General features: G+C 42.5%; 1 protein-coding gene across 2 annotated transcripts in view; it reads left to right on the top strand.

Moving 5' to 3' along the window:
- PKHD1 (PKHD1 ciliary IPT domain containing fibrocystin/polyductin) overlaps window positions 1–19413 on the top strand; it is a 238340-nt gene extending 218927 nt beyond the window's left edge. For both annotated transcript variants that reach the window (XM_083606347.1, XM_083606348.1), the window contains 6 exons: window positions 922–1057; window positions 3084–3171; window positions 10474–10581; window positions 11850–12008; window positions 12750–12887; window positions 18999–19413. In XM_083606347.1, coding sequence (XP_083462473.1) covers window positions 922–1057; window positions 3084–3171; window positions 10474–10581; window positions 11850–12008; window positions 12750–12887; window positions 18999–19339 — 970 coding nt within the window. In that variant the 3' untranslated portion in view covers window positions 19340–19413. The remainder of the gene's footprint in view (window positions 1–921; window positions 1058–3083; window positions 3172–10473; window positions 10582–11849; window positions 12009–12749; window positions 12888–18998) is intronic.
- Window positions 19414–20806: the final 1393 nt, after the last annotated feature.

Raw genomic sequence — 20806 nt, 5'->3', positions numbered from 1 at the left:
TAAATGCATTGTTTGTACAACACCTTAAAGCAAACACCAGGAGAGATGAATAAATGGTTTTTATACTTTCATTTTGAGGCAATATCAAACCCCAAGTCATCACTTTGTAGCAGTGGTTTAGAAGCATATATAATAAGCATAATGACACAAAGCATCAGGAAGGAAGTCAGGCTGCGTGGGCTCAGAATGAAGTTCCTTCTCCCATGCATTCAAATAATCCCAGGTGCTTGAATTCAAATTTTACTCTTGGAAGTAAAAGTTTAAGGAGGAGCCTACCTGCACAGAGAATTTGAAAAGTAAAGGACCATAGTGTAGTTAAAGATACAGTGCACATATTTGCAGGCACCAGCTTTGAATTATTCCCTGTGCTATAAAGCAGAGAGCACAGAGGATTTACTGTACTAACCTGTTAGGATTAGGGAAAGGTAAAGGTAAAAGGACCCCTGACCATTAGGTCCAGTCGTGTCTGACTCTGGGGTTGCGGCGCTCATCTCGCTTTATTGGCTGAGGGAATCAGCGTACAGCTTCCAGGTCATGTGGCCAGCATGACTAAGCCGCTTCTGGCGAACCAGAGCAGCACACGGAAACGCCGTTTACCTTCCCACCGGAGTGGTACCTATTTATCTACTTGCACTTTGACGTGCTTTCGAACTGCTAGGTTGGCAGGAGCAGGGACTGAGCAATGGGAGCTCACCCTGTCGCGGGAATTCGAACTGCCAACCTTCTGATCGGCAAGTCCTAGGCTCTGTGGTTTAACCCACAGCACCACCTGTGTCGCAGGGAAACTGGTAGATTCCAGAAAACTAGCCGTATGGGTAGAAATTCTCTCACCAATGTGCTCAGTGATTGTTCCAGATGTATTCTGAATGAATAACCAGTAATGGTGGTTTCCTTTCCTCTTAACGTTTTTCCATGTTCAAGAAATGGAAGCAGCCAAACTCCTGGAAGTTGCCTCTATGTCAGGCCTTATAACATCTCTGTCCGGATCCAGCCCGCTAATGGGGTGACGGAAAGTCCCCTTCCCAGGCAACCACAGGTCATCTTCCTGGATAAGCAGGTATGGAACTATAAGAAGGCGCATTTGGGACTGTGGGATAAGGATGCTAGATTTAAATTTCCAATGTAAAACATAATCCTAATACCCCATCCTTTCATTTTATAGGTGAATGTGAAAATGTAGTCTTTTAAATATTGGTAGCTGAAAGAGAAATATCAGAAATACAAGAGAACTGCTCAGAGTGGCAGCACTTTTTCACATAAATCCACTGATAAACACACATGAATAATGGTGCACAAGATTGCAACTTGCATTTTAGTGTCTTTGAAGTTTAATGCATCGTATCACAGAATTTGATGTCCATTGAGCAAAGAAAAAAATATATCCATGAATCCACAGACTTTAATTCATGCACCAATCCTTCTGAAATTTTGCAGTGACAAACGTGTAATACATCCTATTTTCATATTAAAAAACCAAAACACCACCATTTTCCTAAATTGCAGGGAGGTAAGCAAGATCCTTTTTAGATTTTCCTCTCCCAATAATCAACTTTAAAGATGTGCTGCACAAAAAACCCTGTCTATCTTTCTGAAATTTATTAGATTAGTTACTTAAAGGCACTTCTATAATGTATACTGTTTTCATATACATTTCTGACAAGCAAATCCTTTTTAAATCTCCATTAAACTGTAAAGGCCATGCTTACAGAAAATGTCCTGCACCAATTCCTCTGAAACATTCCGGTGCAAGTGGTAAAGGAGTTATAGACTTTTTTGCTTCCAGTAATAGTGAATGGGGAGACACACAACTTTGGTTTTCCTGAAGCAAAGTTCCAATGAAATGTATTTTTGCGTTTTTGTATTGTAAGCCTCTCTGTGATTTTTGGATGAAGGGTGGTATAGAAATAATAATAATAATAATAATAATAATAATAATAATAATAATAATAATAATAATAATAATTTTTTCTGAATTGCTGCATTGGGATCTGAACTGTATTTGGTGAGCAGCCCTTTTCAGGAACTGGAGATGGAGAGTGGGACATCTTAATCAGGAACAGGAGTAGATTTGGACTGCCCTTATCTTCACTTCCTCTCCAATTGCTGATCTCTGAGATCTCTTCCCCCACCCCCCACCCCTTTGTATATTTCAATAGCGGTAGGCTCTGTTGATGGGCATAGCCAGAATGTATGTTAGGGGAGCAGGACTTTTGTTAGGGGGCGGAACCAACGTGATTGGCCAGTTAGTTAATTATTTCTATTGTTTTACTTGATGGGGGGCAGCTGCTACCTGCCCCCCCTTGGCTATGCCCATGGCTCTGTTCAATGCCACTGGCACTTCCATTGCTTATGTGAAAGGAAGTCAAATAAAAGCATCACCCTGATAGTCCTCCTAGAACAGGTGTGAGGAACCTTTGTCCGCCAGATGTTGCTGGGCTAGAACTCCAATCAGCCCCAGCAAGTAAGGGCAATGGCCAGGGCTGATGGGAGTTGGATTTCAGCAGCATCTGGAGAGCCCAGCTATCCCCACGCCTGCCATAGAACAGTGGAAGCAATAGCTTTTTCCCTGCCTGAAGCAACAGGCAGGATGAAGGATGGAGCAAAACAGATGACTCTTCAAGGGACCTGAGCCCATTTCAGAGTCTGTGTGAATGAGACATCACTCGGATCAGTTACAGCTATTCTTCCTATTTTTACAGGAAGGGGGAGGTCATTAATCAGATATTACATGGCTAGCTGGTGAAGATGAGCAGCATAAATGGGTCCTTTTAATACAATTGACCTTTTATGGATCAGCTGTGGCAGACAAGAGAAGAAGAAAAGCAACTGAGGTTGAAACCTTCCTGAACCGTCTCCTCAATGAACCCTCAGTGTGGTTTTCCAATATTTATAGCATTTTTGTGGTCACCACTTGACCACAACTTGTTTTAACTAATTTTAATATTGCGTTTTTAAATTCTTACAACCTGCCCTGGGTTGAAAGATGGGGTAAGAAATCATTGTCAACACCATCATCCCCCCCACCATTAGGAAAAACAGTGGTGACTAACAACAACACGCTATGTTTCTTTTTATTTCTGTAGGGTCGAAGAGTGGCCACAGTAGGCGTCCCCTCCAAACCGTGGGTTGTGACAGCCTTTCTGAAAGACAGTCCAGAGGCTGTGCTGAAAGGTTTGGACCTATTTCTAAGCACCTCTCAGGTTCCATTATAGACAGCATGGGGCCATGTTGCTCACAAATACAGTGGTACCTCAGGTTACATACGCTTCAGGTTACAGACTCCGCTAACCCAGAAATAGTGCTTCAGGTTAAGAACTTTGCTTCAGGATGAGAACACAAATCGTGCTCTGGCGGCGCGGTGGCAGCAGGAGGCCCCATTAGCTAAAGTGGTGCTTCACATTAAGAACAGTTTCAGGTTAAGTACAGACCTCCGGAACGAATTAAGTACTTAACCCAAGGTACCACTGTATGTGAAGAATGTTAAAAGGAGTGTATTTTAGGCAGTGCTATTTTTCTATATGAACATCTCCCTCATTCTCTTAGAATGGTAATGGCACCCACCTGAGAGGTGCCAGAACTGAGTTTTAGTGAGTTCTGGCTGAATTTTGTGGGGGGATTTCACATGAGCCCCAGCATAGCACCTGATCCAAGCAACATCCTTATACACAAAAGATAGTTAACTGTGAAAGAATGGCTTTATATTTCTGGGCTGCTTATGTATATGCTTGTGTATATTACAGAAATGTGTATCTTGCATGTATGTCTTGCTGCATATGGCGAAAAGATACCTGTCTCTCTGGTCTGTTCATGTGGGGATTATAGGGTTAACTAACTATGCCCCAAGGCATTGTCACCATGTATGTGCAGGATGGCACATCCCTTTTCTGAAGGTGGGGAAAAGAAAAGCTCCAAACATTCTTGAATCTGTAACCTGAGGAGAGGAACACATGATTGACAAGGGAGATCTATAAATACAGATATGGCAGACAGGGCTGGTCCTGCTAAGAGCCTTGTGAGTTAGGGATTGTTCATCCAGTTTTGATTTGTTTTTGCTCCAAAGGGTACATTTTGGGTTTCAGTCCTTTTGAGCATCACATTTCCATCTCTGTAACATTTGCATGTCTTTCTTATCTTAGGAAACTAAATTTGTGTTAGATAAACCCTGCTGGTCTCAGCTTTATCAAAACACGCTGAGGCCTAGAGCTTTAAACTTAAGGAGGCTTCAGAGAGACCCCAGGGAACTCTGGGGAGGCTGTTTGATAAGGGGCAGCCTGGTAAATAACCGATCTCTTATCTGGTGGCAGCAGATACCTCAACTGGAGGGAGAGAGGGTGCTAGAGAGAGGCATGCGCTGTTGTGGCCGCATCCTCTTCACCAGGTGTACAGGTCCCAGGTGTTTCAGATGTGGCCTTCAGAAGCTCCCTCCTCCCTCCATAGAATCCTCTCCTTATGCACCTGGACTGCTGAGTCTCGTGTGAGAAGAGGCAAGGCAGAAATGAACAACTGGGATGCATCACAACAGAACTCTGCCCTTGCCTCTGTTGCTTGCTATGGATACTTTGGAAGAGCCCGTTGCCTCACATGGCAGAACATCAGAGGGTGACCTTTCAACTGTTGCTCAAGTTAGTTGCTGACCGTGGTGGTCTTCATTTTAGTTTTACTCAGGGTACAGTCACTGGAATTAATGAATATAACTAAGTAAGGTCCATTGATTTCAATGGGTCTGCTCTGAGTAACACATAGTTGACTGTCACCCGAAGGATTTATTTGTTCTGGCTACGCAGGTTACAGTCGAAGTTCCAAAATCAGAAAGGGCAAAATATTTATAAACTTCCCTAACAGATCCAGGTCTCTGAAGTCAGTGCCATCTCAGAGATAAAGTGACTGGGCCAATTTTCACATTCAGAATAGCACGTGATATTGTTTTTCTGGATCCCTACAGTTTTAGAAACAAATGGAAAATTGCATGATCAACTGTTTCTCCATGTCAGAAATTTGCTGCCTTTGAAGCTAGCGGGCCTAGGAGAAGGATTCTAGTTTACTATGTGCAAGGGTTTTTTTTAAAAAAAACAAATACTCGTGGCAGAGCCTTCAGACACCTGCATTCTGATGTGATGTAGTCCTACGAATGATGTGCAACATGCTTTTCTGAATACTAGCTGAGGTCAGACACCAGTTGATTTTTGGTAAGCCACTGTCCCTCAACCTCTGTTCCCCTTTGATAAAATTTGGCCATAAAGTGCCTATCTCAGATCAGTTAGTTACAAGGACAAACAAGATTCAAACTTGTAAAACACTTTGTACTGCAAATGTATTATACATGAGCTTGTTCTGGAGGTCTATGTGACCTCCTTATCCATAATAACCTGGGATTTGAAGCAAGCGGTATACAAATATGTTATTCCAGAGAATGATAAATAGTGCATTTTTAATTTTTTAATTTTAAAAAGAATTAAGTGGACTTCAGAATTATTCCCATGTAAGAGTAGGTGCATGTGAATCACCACCCAAAGAAATGAACAGGCTTTCGAAAGCAAATGCATTTGGATGACACAGCAGTGATTTCTGTGACTTGCATATAACAGGACAGAAACGGAGAGGTTGCTTAATTAGGACTATCCTAGGATTGTGGAGCCTTTGTACAAATAATGCACTGAAGAATCTGAGGCATTTCTGCTTCTCAGGGTCCAAGGCTGTAAGGCAGAGAGAGGCATCACCTGTGCCCACTGAACTATTGGAAACAGGGGAGCAAACAAACTATCAGTTGTGATGTGAGAGGCTTCCCACCGTGTGCCAATTTGAAGTCACAGCTGAGCTTTGCACGTATGAACCCTGATCATGCTAAATATATCTTTCCAGGGGTTGTAGCACAGCTCACGCAGGTAGGCACGGTTGGCTGAGAACAGAGCAAAGGAATTCACTGTGCAAATGTCTTTCAATTATGGACTTAATGACCCTCGTGGCCCCCTTGCAGTCTTTTAAGCGATGAACGTAATGGACTCATTGCTGTGGCTGACATTAACCTGGGCAGTCGCTCTGCTGGTTTAAATTGGCATAGCTCCAAGGAAGCCAATGAGGTAATTCTGATTTACATGCTCACTGATGACATCAGTAGCAATGCTTGTTCCACAGAGTGGGCATTTGTCTACTGTTAGATAATGGTAGCCACCTGGCCCGTTTTGCCCAGGACAGCTGCCTTATTTGGGGATCTAATAATTTGCCAATGGCTTTGAAAACAACCAAAACAAATGGAAAGGAAGAGTTTATATGTGATCTTCTGAGCTGCTTTGCATTACCCTTCATTGTCAAAGTTCGGCTGTTGAAATATATCTTTGTGAGTTATGAAACAACCTTATTTTTCTCTCTGACCCAAAATTAATTAAGCCATGAAAGGAGGAATATAAAGAAAGAAAGAAGCAAACTAATAGAAGATGGAAGAAGGCTCAAATAAAGGACAGTCACTGAAGAGAAAGAGGCATTATGCATTCTTTAAAAGAAACATACATCAAATTAATAGTCAATAAACTCCAAGAACGACAGACGTGTGCTTTGCAGATGTTCGCTGCGTAATCATTTGCTGTGTTTATTCCTTTGACAAACGTGATCATTGTTAGCAGCATTTAAGGAGAATGTGTCTGCCACACGTATTCAGACTGCTTGGTTTGACAGCAGCCAAACTGCCTCTCACAAAGCAGTTTAGCTCCAAATTAGCTCGCTCCAGCGTTAAATACCAGCTTGCTTTGGAGGTCTTTGTGACGAGCACCATATATATCCATAATATTCTGGTATTTGAAGCATATGTGCCAGAGAGCTGAGAGACTCTCCTTTCAAGAATACAGTATGTTACTCCAGGGTTCATCATAGACTTGAAATGGCAGCTATAAAACCTTCCAGTGTTGCAGCCTGGAAATCTAGCATTACAGTAAACTGAGAACGTTATCAGTAGTCAAGGCACTTAGATGCTCTGTCAAAAAGTTCCATGAAAGCAGCTTAATACAGGTGCCTGGCTGGCAAGCAGGGAAATAATAGAATCATAGAGTTGTAGAGTTAAAAGGGACTACGATTCAGCAGTTTCTGCAATAACAACAAAAATGTCTCAAGGTAACTTGCAAACCCATAAAAACATAAAGCTTACAAACAATGCATCAGGAAAGTCAGTAAAAGACAAATTATCTAAAAGTGCTTATCCAACATTATTATAAAAAGGATGAATTCTACCCCATCCAACTTAAAATGTACACCACAGAGAGGCCAGGAATCATAGTATAGGATGGTCCAAATTAGCTATCAAAGGCCTGGAACAGGAATGCCTTAGCCTGGCATCTAAAAGCTGACAATGAGGATCTTAGGTGGAGACCATTCCACAAATTGGGAGCAGCCACTGAAAAAGCTCGTTGCCGTCTGTCTAAGGGAACAGGTGAATTTTGATTGGGAAACAGCACAAAGTGGTGTGAAAAGCTCCTACTGATACTTTTGTGACATGATCTGATTAGTCTTTGGCCCAGTCCTGCTGTTTTAGGAAAGAATATTTTCCGGCTATGTAATGAAGCACATTGAGCCTCTGGCTCATGGGCTAACCTCTCCTTCTCTTTTGCACATCAGAGGGAAAGTTCAGGCGCATATGCTTCCAATTTTAAAGTGACCACACAGTCCCTCAGATGTCAAGACTTAGAAACTTAATTTTGTTTTCCAAAAATATTTTTGGAACAAGACAGAATGGAACCATTGTATGGCCCTGTCTCATTATCACTTACCATTGTTTAAACAAATCACAGTTCCATGAATTCAGGCATCACTGGGGACTGTGGTTGTTTGAAAAGTGGAAGTGAACACTTCTGATCTCTTTTGCAGGTGTGAAAGAAGGAAGAACACTCAAACTTGAGGCTGGCTTGTTCATGTGACAGGAAACGGATGTTTTGTTAGTCTGAACGGGGCTACAGCAGGTGTTCAGACAATGCAAGTTGATTTCAACACAGTGGTGCTTTGCAGCTGATGATATTTTGATGGTATACAGAGTATTGGTCCCAACGGCAAGTTGTGGCTGCAAGTTACTGTCTCTGATTGTTAGCTTATGGTGGGTACTGAACTGCTGTAATGTGGCATCTACTCATAGATCCTGCAGACCACCTTTGTATTGGAAGCTAATAGTGAATGCAGAGGATGTGAAGCCTGAGGCCAAATGCAGCCATGCAGGCTTCTGTAACTCGCCCTTGGCTCTCTCCTGAGGCCACACCCCGCCTCAGGCCACACCTCTCACTGACCCTGCTGTGCTAGGGCTTTAGCCAGCGGTGGAGCAAGCCGATTGGATGCCTGGGGTGGCGTGCGTGCCCTGCGCCCAGGGGCGGGGGCAGCCATCTGTGGGGCGGGGCCTCTGTGGAGTCTGCTTCCTCCCACTCAGCCGCCCTACAGCTGAGGGGGAGGCGGGGGGCAGACTGTTTGGGGCAGTGCAGAGCCTGCAGGTGCTCAAGCCGCCATGTCACTCCCAGGAGAGATGCATGGCGTGGGCGTGATGCAGGCCCCGTGGTGCGTGCCGTCCGGCATTTTGTCATTCCTCTCAGTGGTGACACCGGAGGCGACCTGTCCCCACCGTACCCCCTTCCTCCGCCCCTGGCTTTGGCAGCTTGATAATTTCTTGCATTGCCACATGGAGGACGGAGAGATGGTTGCGATGGCATGTGCATGTGGAAACCTCTGATTTTTGCATGGGTGAAATGCAACCTTTCTGTACAAAAGGTGAGAGTGGCATCCGTTGTTCCACCCACTTTTGCCTCTGGCCCAGCCCACTGTGGCTCGTAGACCCTGGGAGGTTCCTGGGAGGTTCCCCACAAGGGAATGGAGTCATCAGACTGAAAGGGGGCATCTCAGCTATCCATCTGTCTTCTTTGACCTACTTAGTTGGATGTCAGGGATGGGAAATATAGGAAGGTAGAGACCTGTTTAGATGCTCAAACTGCTACAAGTTATCCCAAGGTCCTAGTGGAACTTTTCCCAGGAAGGACAACTGCTTATGCCACAATGAATTGTGGCATAAATTGTGCAAAATAATTATCTTGATGAGGCATTTAGCTTCAGACTCAGGGCCAAACAATTTCAATACTATATTGGGAAATATATATATATATATATATATATATATATATATATATATAATAAAAAATCCATGTCGGACTAGAGCAGAACTATGAAAATTTTCCTCCTTCCTTTACAGTTTGGCACTCTGACTTCATTTGCATATGAATTACTAACCCTATAAATTATTTGACCAACTGGCTTCCTGACCTTTGGCATCAGGCACCTTGCTTGGTTGTGCATTTGTCTACATGCATTTGTCTACATGCAAGAAGGCTTAATTGAGTTCATTCCAGCTGGATCTCTAGCTTTTAGATGACGTTACAGAAAACAAGAAGTAAAATATTGGTTTGTTATGTTTGCAGCACAGAGAATGCAAGAGGGAGCACTGAAATAGTGTACAACACATTAACAGGCTACAAAATTGATATGTACTGTGCTTAAAAACATGGAGTCTGGCTTTGACTATCTAGAAACTTTTTCCATGAGTAAATGTGTAGTAATAGCAGGGCTTTTTTCAGCCAGAACTCACTGGAACTCCATTCCGGCCCCTCTCAGGTGGGTGCCATTGCCATTATAAGAGAACAAGGGAGGAGTTCATGGTGAGTTCCGGCACCTCTTTCTCTAGAAAAATAGCACTGGGTAACGGTATGTTCATTTCAAATGGAAAGCATCATAATCACATAATTTAAACTCATCATAATCTAATAATTTAAACTCATTATTTAGTGTTTTAACAATGCTGCAGTTCTCCAGTTTTTTAAACTGTCTCCAAGGGGAATTTTATTGCTTGGGAGATAGTGATTTCTAAGACAGGTGTTTTGATTTCTTACACTGGTGATTCCCCCACCCCCCATTTTTTTAAAATAATAATACAATATTATTGTAGCCACAAAGGACATATTTAATGCTGCAAGTAATTGATTTGCTGAACGAGTAAAAATTCTTGTTTTGTAATGTCTGGATGTTGTCCAACATCCTAAAGCGGTTCTGATATCTAGCGCCTCTAACCCTTCCCACCTGAACCAATATTTAGAAAGTTGATTCTCCCTGCATGGTTAAGAATTTTGCCATTATCCTGTGTCAAGTTCAGGATTTGACTAGAGTTTGGTTAGCACTTAAAAGCGTTGTGGAATGAAATGAAGGTATCTAGTCATTAAATTAATAAAACAATATTTCTAATAAAAATAATGTCACGTAGAAAACTGGAATGTTGACTTAACAATGGTGTAAATGATAGGGTTGTACATCAATTCTGTGTGCACCTTGAATAATGAGGCAAATCTAAGTCCCATTGGCTTACTGGTAAATTTCAGGTAAATTTGTGTAAGATTGTGGCTTTAAAAGATGTAGTTTTGGTGAAATTCATCAGATAATCTAGCATAGATATGTATTTTTCTTCAGGTGACACAAGGATAAAGGTCCAAGATGGAAAGGCTGCCTTTCAAAACCTGGTGGTCTCTGGTTCCTGCTCAGGTTGTTACCTCTTTTTCAAAGTGACTTCTCCTCCAGGTAAGATTCGTTATCCAGTGAAGAGTCTAAGGGGGACTGCTTAATGCTGAAGCTAAGCAGGTGCTGGGTAAGATCAGTGCCTTCATAGGAGATATTGGGTTCTGTAACAGAGGAAAGGTAGGATGGATGTACACATAAGAAAATAAATAAGAGATCTCACTTTTATCAGCCAATATGTGAAAAAGTCTTTTGGCTGCATGTGCAGGACCTTTGCTTCTCCTTTCTTACAGGGGAGCAAAAAAGTCAGGAAGGCTTCCATTAACAATAGTTTCCCATTTCATCCAAACCAGAAAACTGTAGCTAATGACTTCAGAACAAGTTAGGATATGAAGTCAACTTCAAACCATAGTTCAGTATCCTGGCTTGCCCCATACTATCCTGCTTTGGATTAATTGGGAAACTATAATTAATGGAAAAATTTTCCTGGTTTGCTTGCTGATTCAAGCAAAGGGACAACTACATGTGAAGCCAAAAGGATTGTTCATACATCAGCATAGTTTGAGATATTGCCATCCAAAGGTAACTAAGAAATCATATTTTTTCAAAAAAAAAAAACCTCTGAAATACATTCCTCTCCCTTCCAAATTCTAATAGCTTAAACATACCACTGAACCAATGTTTTTTGGCTTCTTAGCAACATTGGCTGAACCAGTCTAAAAAACCAGAATGGGGAAGAAGATGGAACTTTTATCGGATCCAGCAGAGCTCTTACCACTGAGCCTCTTGGGCTTGCCGATTGGAAGGTCGGTGGTTCGAATCCCCGCAACGGAGTGAGCTCCCGTTGCTCTGTCCCAGCTTCTGCCAATCTAGCAGTTCAAAAGCACACCAGTGCAAGTAGATAAATAGGTACCGCTGTGGTGGGAAGGTAAACGGCGTTTCCGTGTGCTCTGGCTTCTGTCATGGTGTCCTCTTGCACCAGAAGCAGTTTAGTCCTGCTGGCCACATGACCCGGAAAGCTGTCTGTGGACAAACGCTGGCTTGCTCAGCCTGAAAAGCGAGATGAGCGCTGCAACCCCAGAGTCACCTTTGACTGGACTTAACCATCCAGGGTCCTTTACCTTTTTACCTTTACCTCTCATCTTATAATAAGAACTGGGATTGTGATACCATCTGTGATATTGATAGTGTTTTCTGTGCCTCATCTTTTTCTTTCAGGCCTCAAGCAATCCCAGACACAATGTCCTTTCTTTGTGGCAATAACTACATTTCTGAACCTTTAAACACATGCTCCTCATTATGTTGTTTATTTTATTCTGCTTTTTTTTTAGGTGCTATATTATCTGTCAGATCCAATTCTTTTACTATATACCCCATTACTGTGACCGAAAAATCAGCCATAATCTTCACTGCTGCACTGGGATCGGCAGCCTCTCTGCTTGTTTTGGGATCTGTTGTTATCTGTTGGTCCAAGAAAACAAGAAGGAACAGTGAGTTGCAAAACTGAAGTGAAGCGTCTACCCAGAAAATACCCCATTTGTTCTGCTGGGGCTTACAGAAAAAGAGAAGTTTTACAGTGAGATTGGCAATAGTTGGTGGTACCAAATCATACTCCCCCCCAATTCTAACAGTGTAGAAATATTTCTTGCATTAGTATTGGGCAGATCAGCATGGTGCGGCATTACTGCTGTGTACAGACCCTTGTGTTGTACTTTCTAGTTACTCCAATGCAGGAGTGGCTGTCTTGGAGCCTCCAGATGTTGGGACTCCAGCTCCCATCAGACCAGCCCACATAGCCTAAGGCTTGCTGATCAGAAGGTCGGCGGTTTGAATCCCCATGACAGGGTGAGCTCCCGTTGCTTGGTCCCTGCTCCTGCCAACCTAGCAGTTCAAAAGCACGCCAAAGTGCAAGTAGGAAGGTAAATGGCGTTTCCGTGCGCTGCTCTGGTTTCGCCAGAAGCGGCTTAGTCATGCTGGCCACATGACCCGGAAAAACTGTCTGTGGACAAACGCCGGCTCCCTTGGCCAGTAAAGCTTGGCCAGTAAAGATGAGCGCCGCAAACCCAGAGTTGTCCGCGACTGGACTTAACCTTCAGGGGTCCTTTACCTTTTTTTTTAAGGCACTTCTTATGTCCAACTAGGTATGGGCTATTAGTTGTTTCTGCAGGAGGTCACTTGTATATTTCACTGAAAAATTGCAGTTTAAATTCCCTTGTAATGTTTTGCTACAGAAAACAGGATCAGAAAACCTTTGAAGAATAAGAAGAATAAGAAGCATGCCCATATTCAGGCAAATCAGCAGATACTTCATGCCCAACCCTGCTTCATCCAGGAGGAGAATAAACACAACATTACTGCTAGGAGAGAAGGTGAGTCTCTTGGATACAGACTTAATCCTATTATAAAGCACCTTTTTGCACATCATAGGTTGCAACCTTAGCAGGTCCCTGAGCTGGTCTTTTCAGTGCCTCAGCCACAAATACTGTTTGTCAACCAGTTGTAGCCTGGTTGGATTTTCTCAAGAGAAGTTCCAGGCAGGCTTTGCTTCAGGAATCCAGAAAATGGCTTCCTGTAATGGACTGTTGCTTTGGGGTTTGAGGCTGGTCTCTGCCTGAACCTCCAACCTTCCAGCTCACTGGAATTGTGACCATGACAATATTTGTCCTATCTTTTATTACACTGTTCCCTTCTTGTAATTTCAGCATCACCTACTTCACTTTTTCTTTTCTCCGTTCATATGCCAACCATTTCCCAAGTTTATTAGCAAATTGTAAAAAATGTTTAGCATATTTCAAATGTTAGCATATTCCTGCATTGCCCCCCCATTTTAATATTTTTTATTAATATTTTCTTGGTTTACAAAGGTATGCGCAATGTCTCTTTTTTCAAGTTACATTTTTCATAGGTCAGTTTCATTTGTTGAGACATTAGGGTTACATTAGGAAGAAATGGGGGGAAGAGGTGGAGGGGGCCATGGTTGGTGGGGGTTGGGTCAGGAGGCGATGTTTCTATTTTGCTTAATGTATGTGTGGGGTTTTGTGTCAGCATCGTTTGTGCAGGTTCTCTTTGCTTGTGTTCCTTTGGTGGTGAGAGAAATTGGGGTTGGCCTTAGGTGTGGTTGCTTGTTTGTGATTGGCTGTGGTGAACTTTGTTTTTGTGTGAGAGTGGGATGGGTGGGTGTTTTTGGATCAGGTTAGCCATATTGATTCATCTGCTGTTGGTGGATTCTTGTCGTTGTCTTGTTGGGCTGTGTATGTGATAAAGGGGAGCCATATCGGGGTGAAGGTATCTTCTTCTATTTGTCCCCATGTCAGTTTCAGTTTATTGGTTTATTTTTCTAGTAGGGCTGTTTCCCATACTATTTGGTACCATTGGTCCATGCTTACTCCTGACAGGTCTCTCCAGTGTCTGGTTATGGTGTTTCTGGCTGCTGGGAGTGGGTGGGTTATGAGTTCTTTGTGATGTGAGTTGGCATTATTGTCTTGGAATATGTTTAGTAGAGCCAGTTCTGGGGTAATTTCTAATACTTGCTTAGTTATTTTACATATTTCTTCAATGGCTGTTGTCCAGAATAGTTGGATTTTGGGGCATTCCCACCGCATGTGTAGGTATGTGCCTGTGGAGGTGCACCCTCTCCAGCATTTTGGTGAGGTTCCTATTAGCATCTTAATTTTGGCAGCTAACATTTGTTTTTGTTGGTGATTGTTCCAGCTCTCTTTATTTTTGTCTAATTTCACACAGAATCTTTTGTATTTTCTCCTGTGTCTCTTTTTAAGTCGAGAGTTACCAATATGTTGCATAAAGTAACCTCTTATATATGTTCTGCTTGCATCCCAGACTGATATCTTTGTCTAAATTATTCTCAAAAAATTCTTTTGATTTTTGCTTTCAATCTTTGATGATCTTGTTGTTGTTTAGTCGTTTAGTCGTGTCCGACTCTTCGTGACCCCATGGACCAGAGCACGCCAGGCACTTCTGTCTTCCACTGCCTCCCGCAGTTTGATCAAACTCATGCTGGTAGCTTCAAGTTGATGATCTTACCTAGGCGTAATAATGTTTCATTAAGTCTCCATCTAAAACACCCATTATTTTTTTAAATTTTTGTAACTGGATTATGATACAAGAAAGTTTATATTTGGTAGTATATCAACTTTATGCACCCCCGTAGCCAATGTCTTCATTACCCATATCATATCCTATCTTGATAGGGCCCTCTGTTTCTCACTAAAATACAAAAATTGTTTTGTGTCCCCATTTTTATATCTCCAAATGTCTAGAAGTTCCAGATTGTCCACAATTTCAAAAAATAAAATAAAATGGGTAACTTACCTTGGGTAATTTTAATGTTTCTTTCTGAACTTCTATTCTCCACTCCAGTCTCCCATAAGCAGGGCTTTTTTTTCAGTCAAAACTCACCAGAACTCAGATCCAGCACCTTTCAGGTGGGCACAATTATCATTATAAGAGAACAAGGTGAGTTCCAGCACCTCTTTTTGTAGAAAAATAGCACTGCCCATAAGACACCAATTTCCATATGAGACCTAGTATCTGGATAACTTCTCAGTTATGTTACTGTAGGGACTGGATGGGGACTAACCATCACATAAATATGCATTGAGCAAATGTTGATGGACAAAGTAAAGAGGAAAGAATCCCTTACACCCCTTTCGTGTAAAGGGGTTATAAATCCTCCATGGTGTGGTAAATATTGAGTTGAATGTTTTGCCTTGACACCTGCCATCATCCCCACCCCTGGACTCCTCATATCAGCCACACATGAGAAAGACCCTTTGATCTCAAAAAGCTAGGCAGAATAGACAATGCTGGACTAAATGGTTTGTCTCAGTATTATATTCCTAGCGACTTTGCTGAGAATATGCTTTTAGAATATTGAATATTTGGACTTCGATTTCACTCTGTTCAGGAGGCCTTTTCATTTTAATCTAAAGGTTCCACTATTTTAAAGCTCCATGTGAGCAGAAAACTTTTATCTTATGAATGAATAAGCTACGGATGACCTCTTATAAATAATATATACTGCAGATGACAAAGTGAAGTCTTGTGAGATGTAAAATAGCTGCTGAGGAAGACAAAACTTCTAACGTATTTGGGAGCTTTTCTTGCATTAAACGGACTGCTACAATCAAACGTGGGATTGTTTGACTTGCAGATTATTGCTTCATCCATTTTCATTGGATCAAATCATTTTTAAATGATATTTAAAATAATGTTTGCAATGACTAAAAGACCCCAATGCTGGCTTGATGGGTTTTCTCTCTCTTTTATTGTATGCTTATTTATGTATGTGTCATTAGGCTGAATTTACTAGATCAAATTTTCATGAGTATAGCTGCATCAGGGGTTGTTTGGGTTGTATATCTATTTATATATAAGCAGGGTGTGCCTAATCCCAAAAGTTGATCAGGGACAAATTATATGCAAAAGGCTACTTTTTAAAACTTAGCCGGATCAAATCTCATCATTGCAATATATACAAGCATGCCACATTATCATATCAGCAACAGAAATTAAGAGAGATTTGAAAAGGTTTAAATATTTCATTGCAAACATATACTTTAGGTTTAATTTATGTTATATAGAGTAAGAGTTCAATTAGACTTTCTTCACCATACCTTACCATACCTTGCATTGCCGTATACATGTGTGAAAGCTAGAGGATGCAGGGCAAAGAGAACCTACACTCAATATATTTTGAACATAATTCATATACCTAGTTGACTCTCGAACCAAGTATGGTCCAAGTGGTGTCAGCCCAAATTTAGTACCAAAAACGCATTGCGTGTTAAGATCCCAAGACCTCCCCCAATAAATAAAGACACAATTGACACATAATTTAGTTTAAGGTTATTGGCATAATTTTGGCCACAACTTTATTGATTACAGATCGGGAGTGGTTTGCTTAGGCATTGGTTCCCGACTAGCTGCACCTGACCTTGGCAGGGCAGAACTGATGACTGGACTCCGGCAGACATCAGTAAGGGAAAACATTCTGGGGGAGCAATGGACCAGGCTCAGACTCAAGCTCACCCCACATGCACCCAGGGGCTCTGGCGTGGCCCTAGCCCCCAGAAGGGGATTGGACAAAAGCAAGGCGAGCCCCTGGATTCCTTTAACGGAATACATTTCGCACATTGGAGGGGCAGGTGTGACAACCTCCCCTCCACTCCACATTGAACCAATGCCTAACCGCCAAACCTTACAAAGTTGTGACAATTTGCTACGCAGCAGGTGAAACCCAAGTGGCACCAGCCAATCAGCCAAATGGGAAAATTCCTACTGGGCTCCTGTCCCAAGAACAGATGACCCACGATGGCATAGCAAGGTCATAATGAACCCTAAATATAGGGAGGGTGGGTGGGTGGGTGATCCGATGCACGAGGCGGAAAGAGGAAGCTCAACGCAACGTGCAGCAGTATATAGGTCCCTCGGTTAATGCATAAAACGATCCCATTGGCTAGATTTACCCCAGCAACTGAGGGACCACCAATTGGATTGTTGTGGCTATCCAATCGCTCCCACCCACAATAGCAGTGAGGTCAGTTGATGATCTCACCGCAACGCGTGCTCTCTGGGAGAAGAACATGATTTCCAGACCTTCTTAGATTTATCAGGTTCCCTTGCCACATACATGCTGAGCATTCGGATCTGCATGCTCTAATATTTCCTTGACCCATCTTTCACTGTTTGATGGGGGCATGCAGATTAAGCTATTCTTCCTTATGAACTGGCACAAACGGTGCAGTCATCATGCGAAGCCCTTCCTTGTGTGCCTCCTCCATGAGAGGTCTGGAGAATGGCAACACAAGAACGGGCCATTTCTGCAGTGACTCCCTGCTTATGGGATGCTCTCCCCAGGGAGGCTCACCTGGTGACTTCATTACATGTCTTTAGGCACCAGGCGAAAACATTCCTCTTCTCCCAGGCCTTTGGCTAATTTAATTTAAATCTATGGCCTTTTAAACTGGGGGGGGGGGATGTTATTGTTTTGTTTGCTATTCTGTTGTGTTTTTTTGCTTTTAAATTGTAAACTGCCCTGTGATCCTGAGATGAAGGATGGTAAATAAAATAAAATAAATCTGCCCTCATTCACCATGTTTGCTGTGAGTCCCATGGAACCAACTGGGGTGGAATGGTCTAAAGGGGAGGAGGAGGAGGGCTCTGCGTTGGAGGGTGGGGTCAGCCAGGAGAGTGAGCTGGATTTAAGCTGGCTCCATCCCTCGTGGCCACTGTGGCGGGGCATCTGTTGTGCTTGGGGCTGAAAGGGTTTTGGCTGCCCCAAAGTGCAGACCTCAGCTCTTCCCCCACTAGAATGCAAATAAGGGACTGCGAGGGGTTCCCCTGGTCCTAAACTTGTTGCTTATGTAAGAAGCAGAAAGAGGTTAGTTTTGAGTTTCATCTTATTTTAATTAATATTTATCACAGAAAAGCAGAAGGAGCAAGAGAGGAAATGCTACAGTTTATATGTTTTGATATTTGCCATACTCTTTCAAAATACAGTGTTCAGCTGTATGCCTTAGGATACATATCTGCTATAAATTCATTTTTTATCTAATTTGTCTGAGATCTAAGCTTCCTGTGGAGGTCTGAGATCAAAGGATCTGATTCTTTCTGATGTTGGCTCTGACACGTAATGTGTGCTGACTTAGTTCTGTCTATAAAATCGCAGTGGGAGGCTGCCAGTCTCCCTTGGCACCTTTACATAGTGAACTTTCATTTCGACTGGTGAGGATGACAGGTACCACATTGATTGGAGCCACCGTGTAAATAATTAATAGGGAGAATTTTCTCTGCAAAAGGAAACCCAGTCCTTCAGATTCTTCTTAAAAGGAATTGTTGCAAGATCATTAAAAATCCCCAATATGTTCAAATTTAAACAAGAATAACAACATCTTAAGCAAATATAATATGCATGACATGGAATGTCTAATCTTTGCATTCCCCTCTATTTAAAGTGATGTTGGTTTTGAAAACTGAGCAACCATCAAAGTTAGTTAGTTCTATTTTGTTAATGCCAGCTAATTTTATTTCCCATGAACAAACCCTAGATTTTTTTATGTTTGGTATTTTAAATTTGGTTGAGGATGAATGGTATATATAAGACAACATAAACCAGCTTAGAACTTAATATAACATAAATCAAATGACAGATTAGATGTGCTTTGATTTACCAATCCAGCTGTACAAAGACATAGTTTTAAATGATCCCATTGCATGTGGGAAGACAGTATCCTCCTTATGGATAGTGGGATATAAATGTAAGGTTTTACATTGGGAACTATGTAAAAGGCAAGGCCAGCCTGGAACATGATACCAGTCCCTGCCAGTCCCTTTTTGGTCCTGGCTTTGCTCTGCAGGGCATTTCCTATCATTCATCCTTACAGTAATTGTTGACCAGCCATTGAGAACACCAAGAATTGGGCCACAGTCTATCAAATGAATGCTTATATTTTCTCTAATAGACCTGAAGCTGCATGAAGAACATGAAGACACAGCGGGACCATTAAGGAAGTGCCATCAACAAGCATTTAACAGCACAGCAGTGGGAGCAGTGAACAGGACCAAGCAAGGCCGTCGGTCCCACACGGGAACATCCACATGGGGGTCTCTGGAACTTCAGCAGCTGAGCATCAAGGAGCTTAATGACTGGAAGGATACCAAGCAACATTTCTCGGACTATGCTCAGCAGAAGGAAACGAAGAAAGGGCAATTCACAGATAAAAGATATAAAAGACCCTCAGAGAAGCCTGCTTTGAGGTCAGGAGGGGATGTGAGGGAGAAACAGCAAGTTGCAGTACCATAATAATAAACTAGTTCCTGGGATAGGATTCATGATAAATAATAGGGAAGTTAAGAAATAAATGGCTTTAAAAACTCGAATACTTTCACTCATTGACAATCCAAGAACCACCAAGCTTTTTAAGTCCACGGGCATATTTGGATTTTTGAGTGAGTGCCATGCGTGTTACTCCCTCTGCTCAGTCAATCTCTAGCTTACCCCCCCCACCCCAACCTGAGAGGAAGAAAGAGCAAAAGCACATGTGGGCCTATTTTATACGCGTAAAAGTCAGATCTTGTAGAATTAAACTGAGTCTTGAAAAGCACCTAGCACCTAAAGAAGAACTGGGAAATGGTGTAAGTCTCCACTTCTTCCTTCAGCAAGGGAGAATAAGCTATGCACCCACACAGTATCCTTATTGGGGCAGTGGATGGAGGGCCCCCCCCACAGGCTTTGTGAGTACAGTCATACCTCAGGTTACAGACGCTTCGGGTTGCGCGATTTCGGGTTGCGCACCGCGCCAAACCCGGAAGTACTGGAACGGGTTGCTTCCGGGTTTCGGCGCTTAAGCATATGCAGAAGCACTAAACTGCACTTTGTGCATGCGCAGAAGCGCCGAATCACAGCCCGCACACGTGGCACTGCGGGTTGCGGATGCTGTGGGTCGCGAACGTGCTTCCTGCATGGATCACATTCGCAACCCGAGCATCCACTGTACAAGGGGAAGAAGCCTCATGGGCAAATGCCATTGAAATACCTTCTGTGACCCCCGGTGCAGGCAGGAGGTGGAGCAAATTGTCAGCTCTGAAAGAATTCACATATATTTGCTTATGGTTGCCTAAATTTGAACATTCAGATTAGCTGGAATGTAATTTAACAAGAATATTCCATGGTAAAGAAGGTGAACAAAAGGCAAAAAATAAATAATCAGTAATTTTGTTTTATATAGTAAGAGAATAAAAGCTGGTTTGGTTGTTACATTTGCTGTAGGGATCAGCTTTCTCAAGGCAAAGGCCATTCTTTCAAACTTGCTCCACAGACATACCATCTACCAGAACTCACCACATTAGTTGGGGCAATGTAATGAGATCCCCACTTCCACCAGTAACTGTCATGGAGCAAAAGTAGAGAAACTCACTATGTGAAGGTAGTAGTGATGGCTCATGCAATGGTTTCTAATCAATGAAGCCCAGCAGTGGGAATTCTTACTACCATGTGCGCCTTGGGAGGTGAAGTCAAACCAATGGGAGAGTTGCAGTGCCTGCTGTGGCGGTAGAGACTGCTACAGGAGAGACATGTTTTGTTGCAGATGAGGGCTGGTGCAGACACCCCAGTGTGTTTCTTCTCTCTGTGCTCCTCCCAGCAGTCATTTTTACCATGACACATGTAACATCTAGATAAGCTCTAAGAGGATGGGTGTAAAGGGTCCAGAATTCAGTACATGCCCACATATCTTGGATATTGTTAGCTATTTAAAATCTTTGCAGAAGG

The sequence above is a fragment of the Podarcis filfolensis genome (assembly GCF_964270895.1).
Source record: "Podarcis filfolensis genome assembly, chromosome: 3".
NCBI lineage: Eukaryota > Metazoa > Chordata > Lepidosauria > Squamata > Lacertidae > Podarcis > Podarcis filfolensis.
Note: the sequence above shows the minus strand (reverse complement) of the source record. Positions and strands in the feature narration are given on the sequence as shown.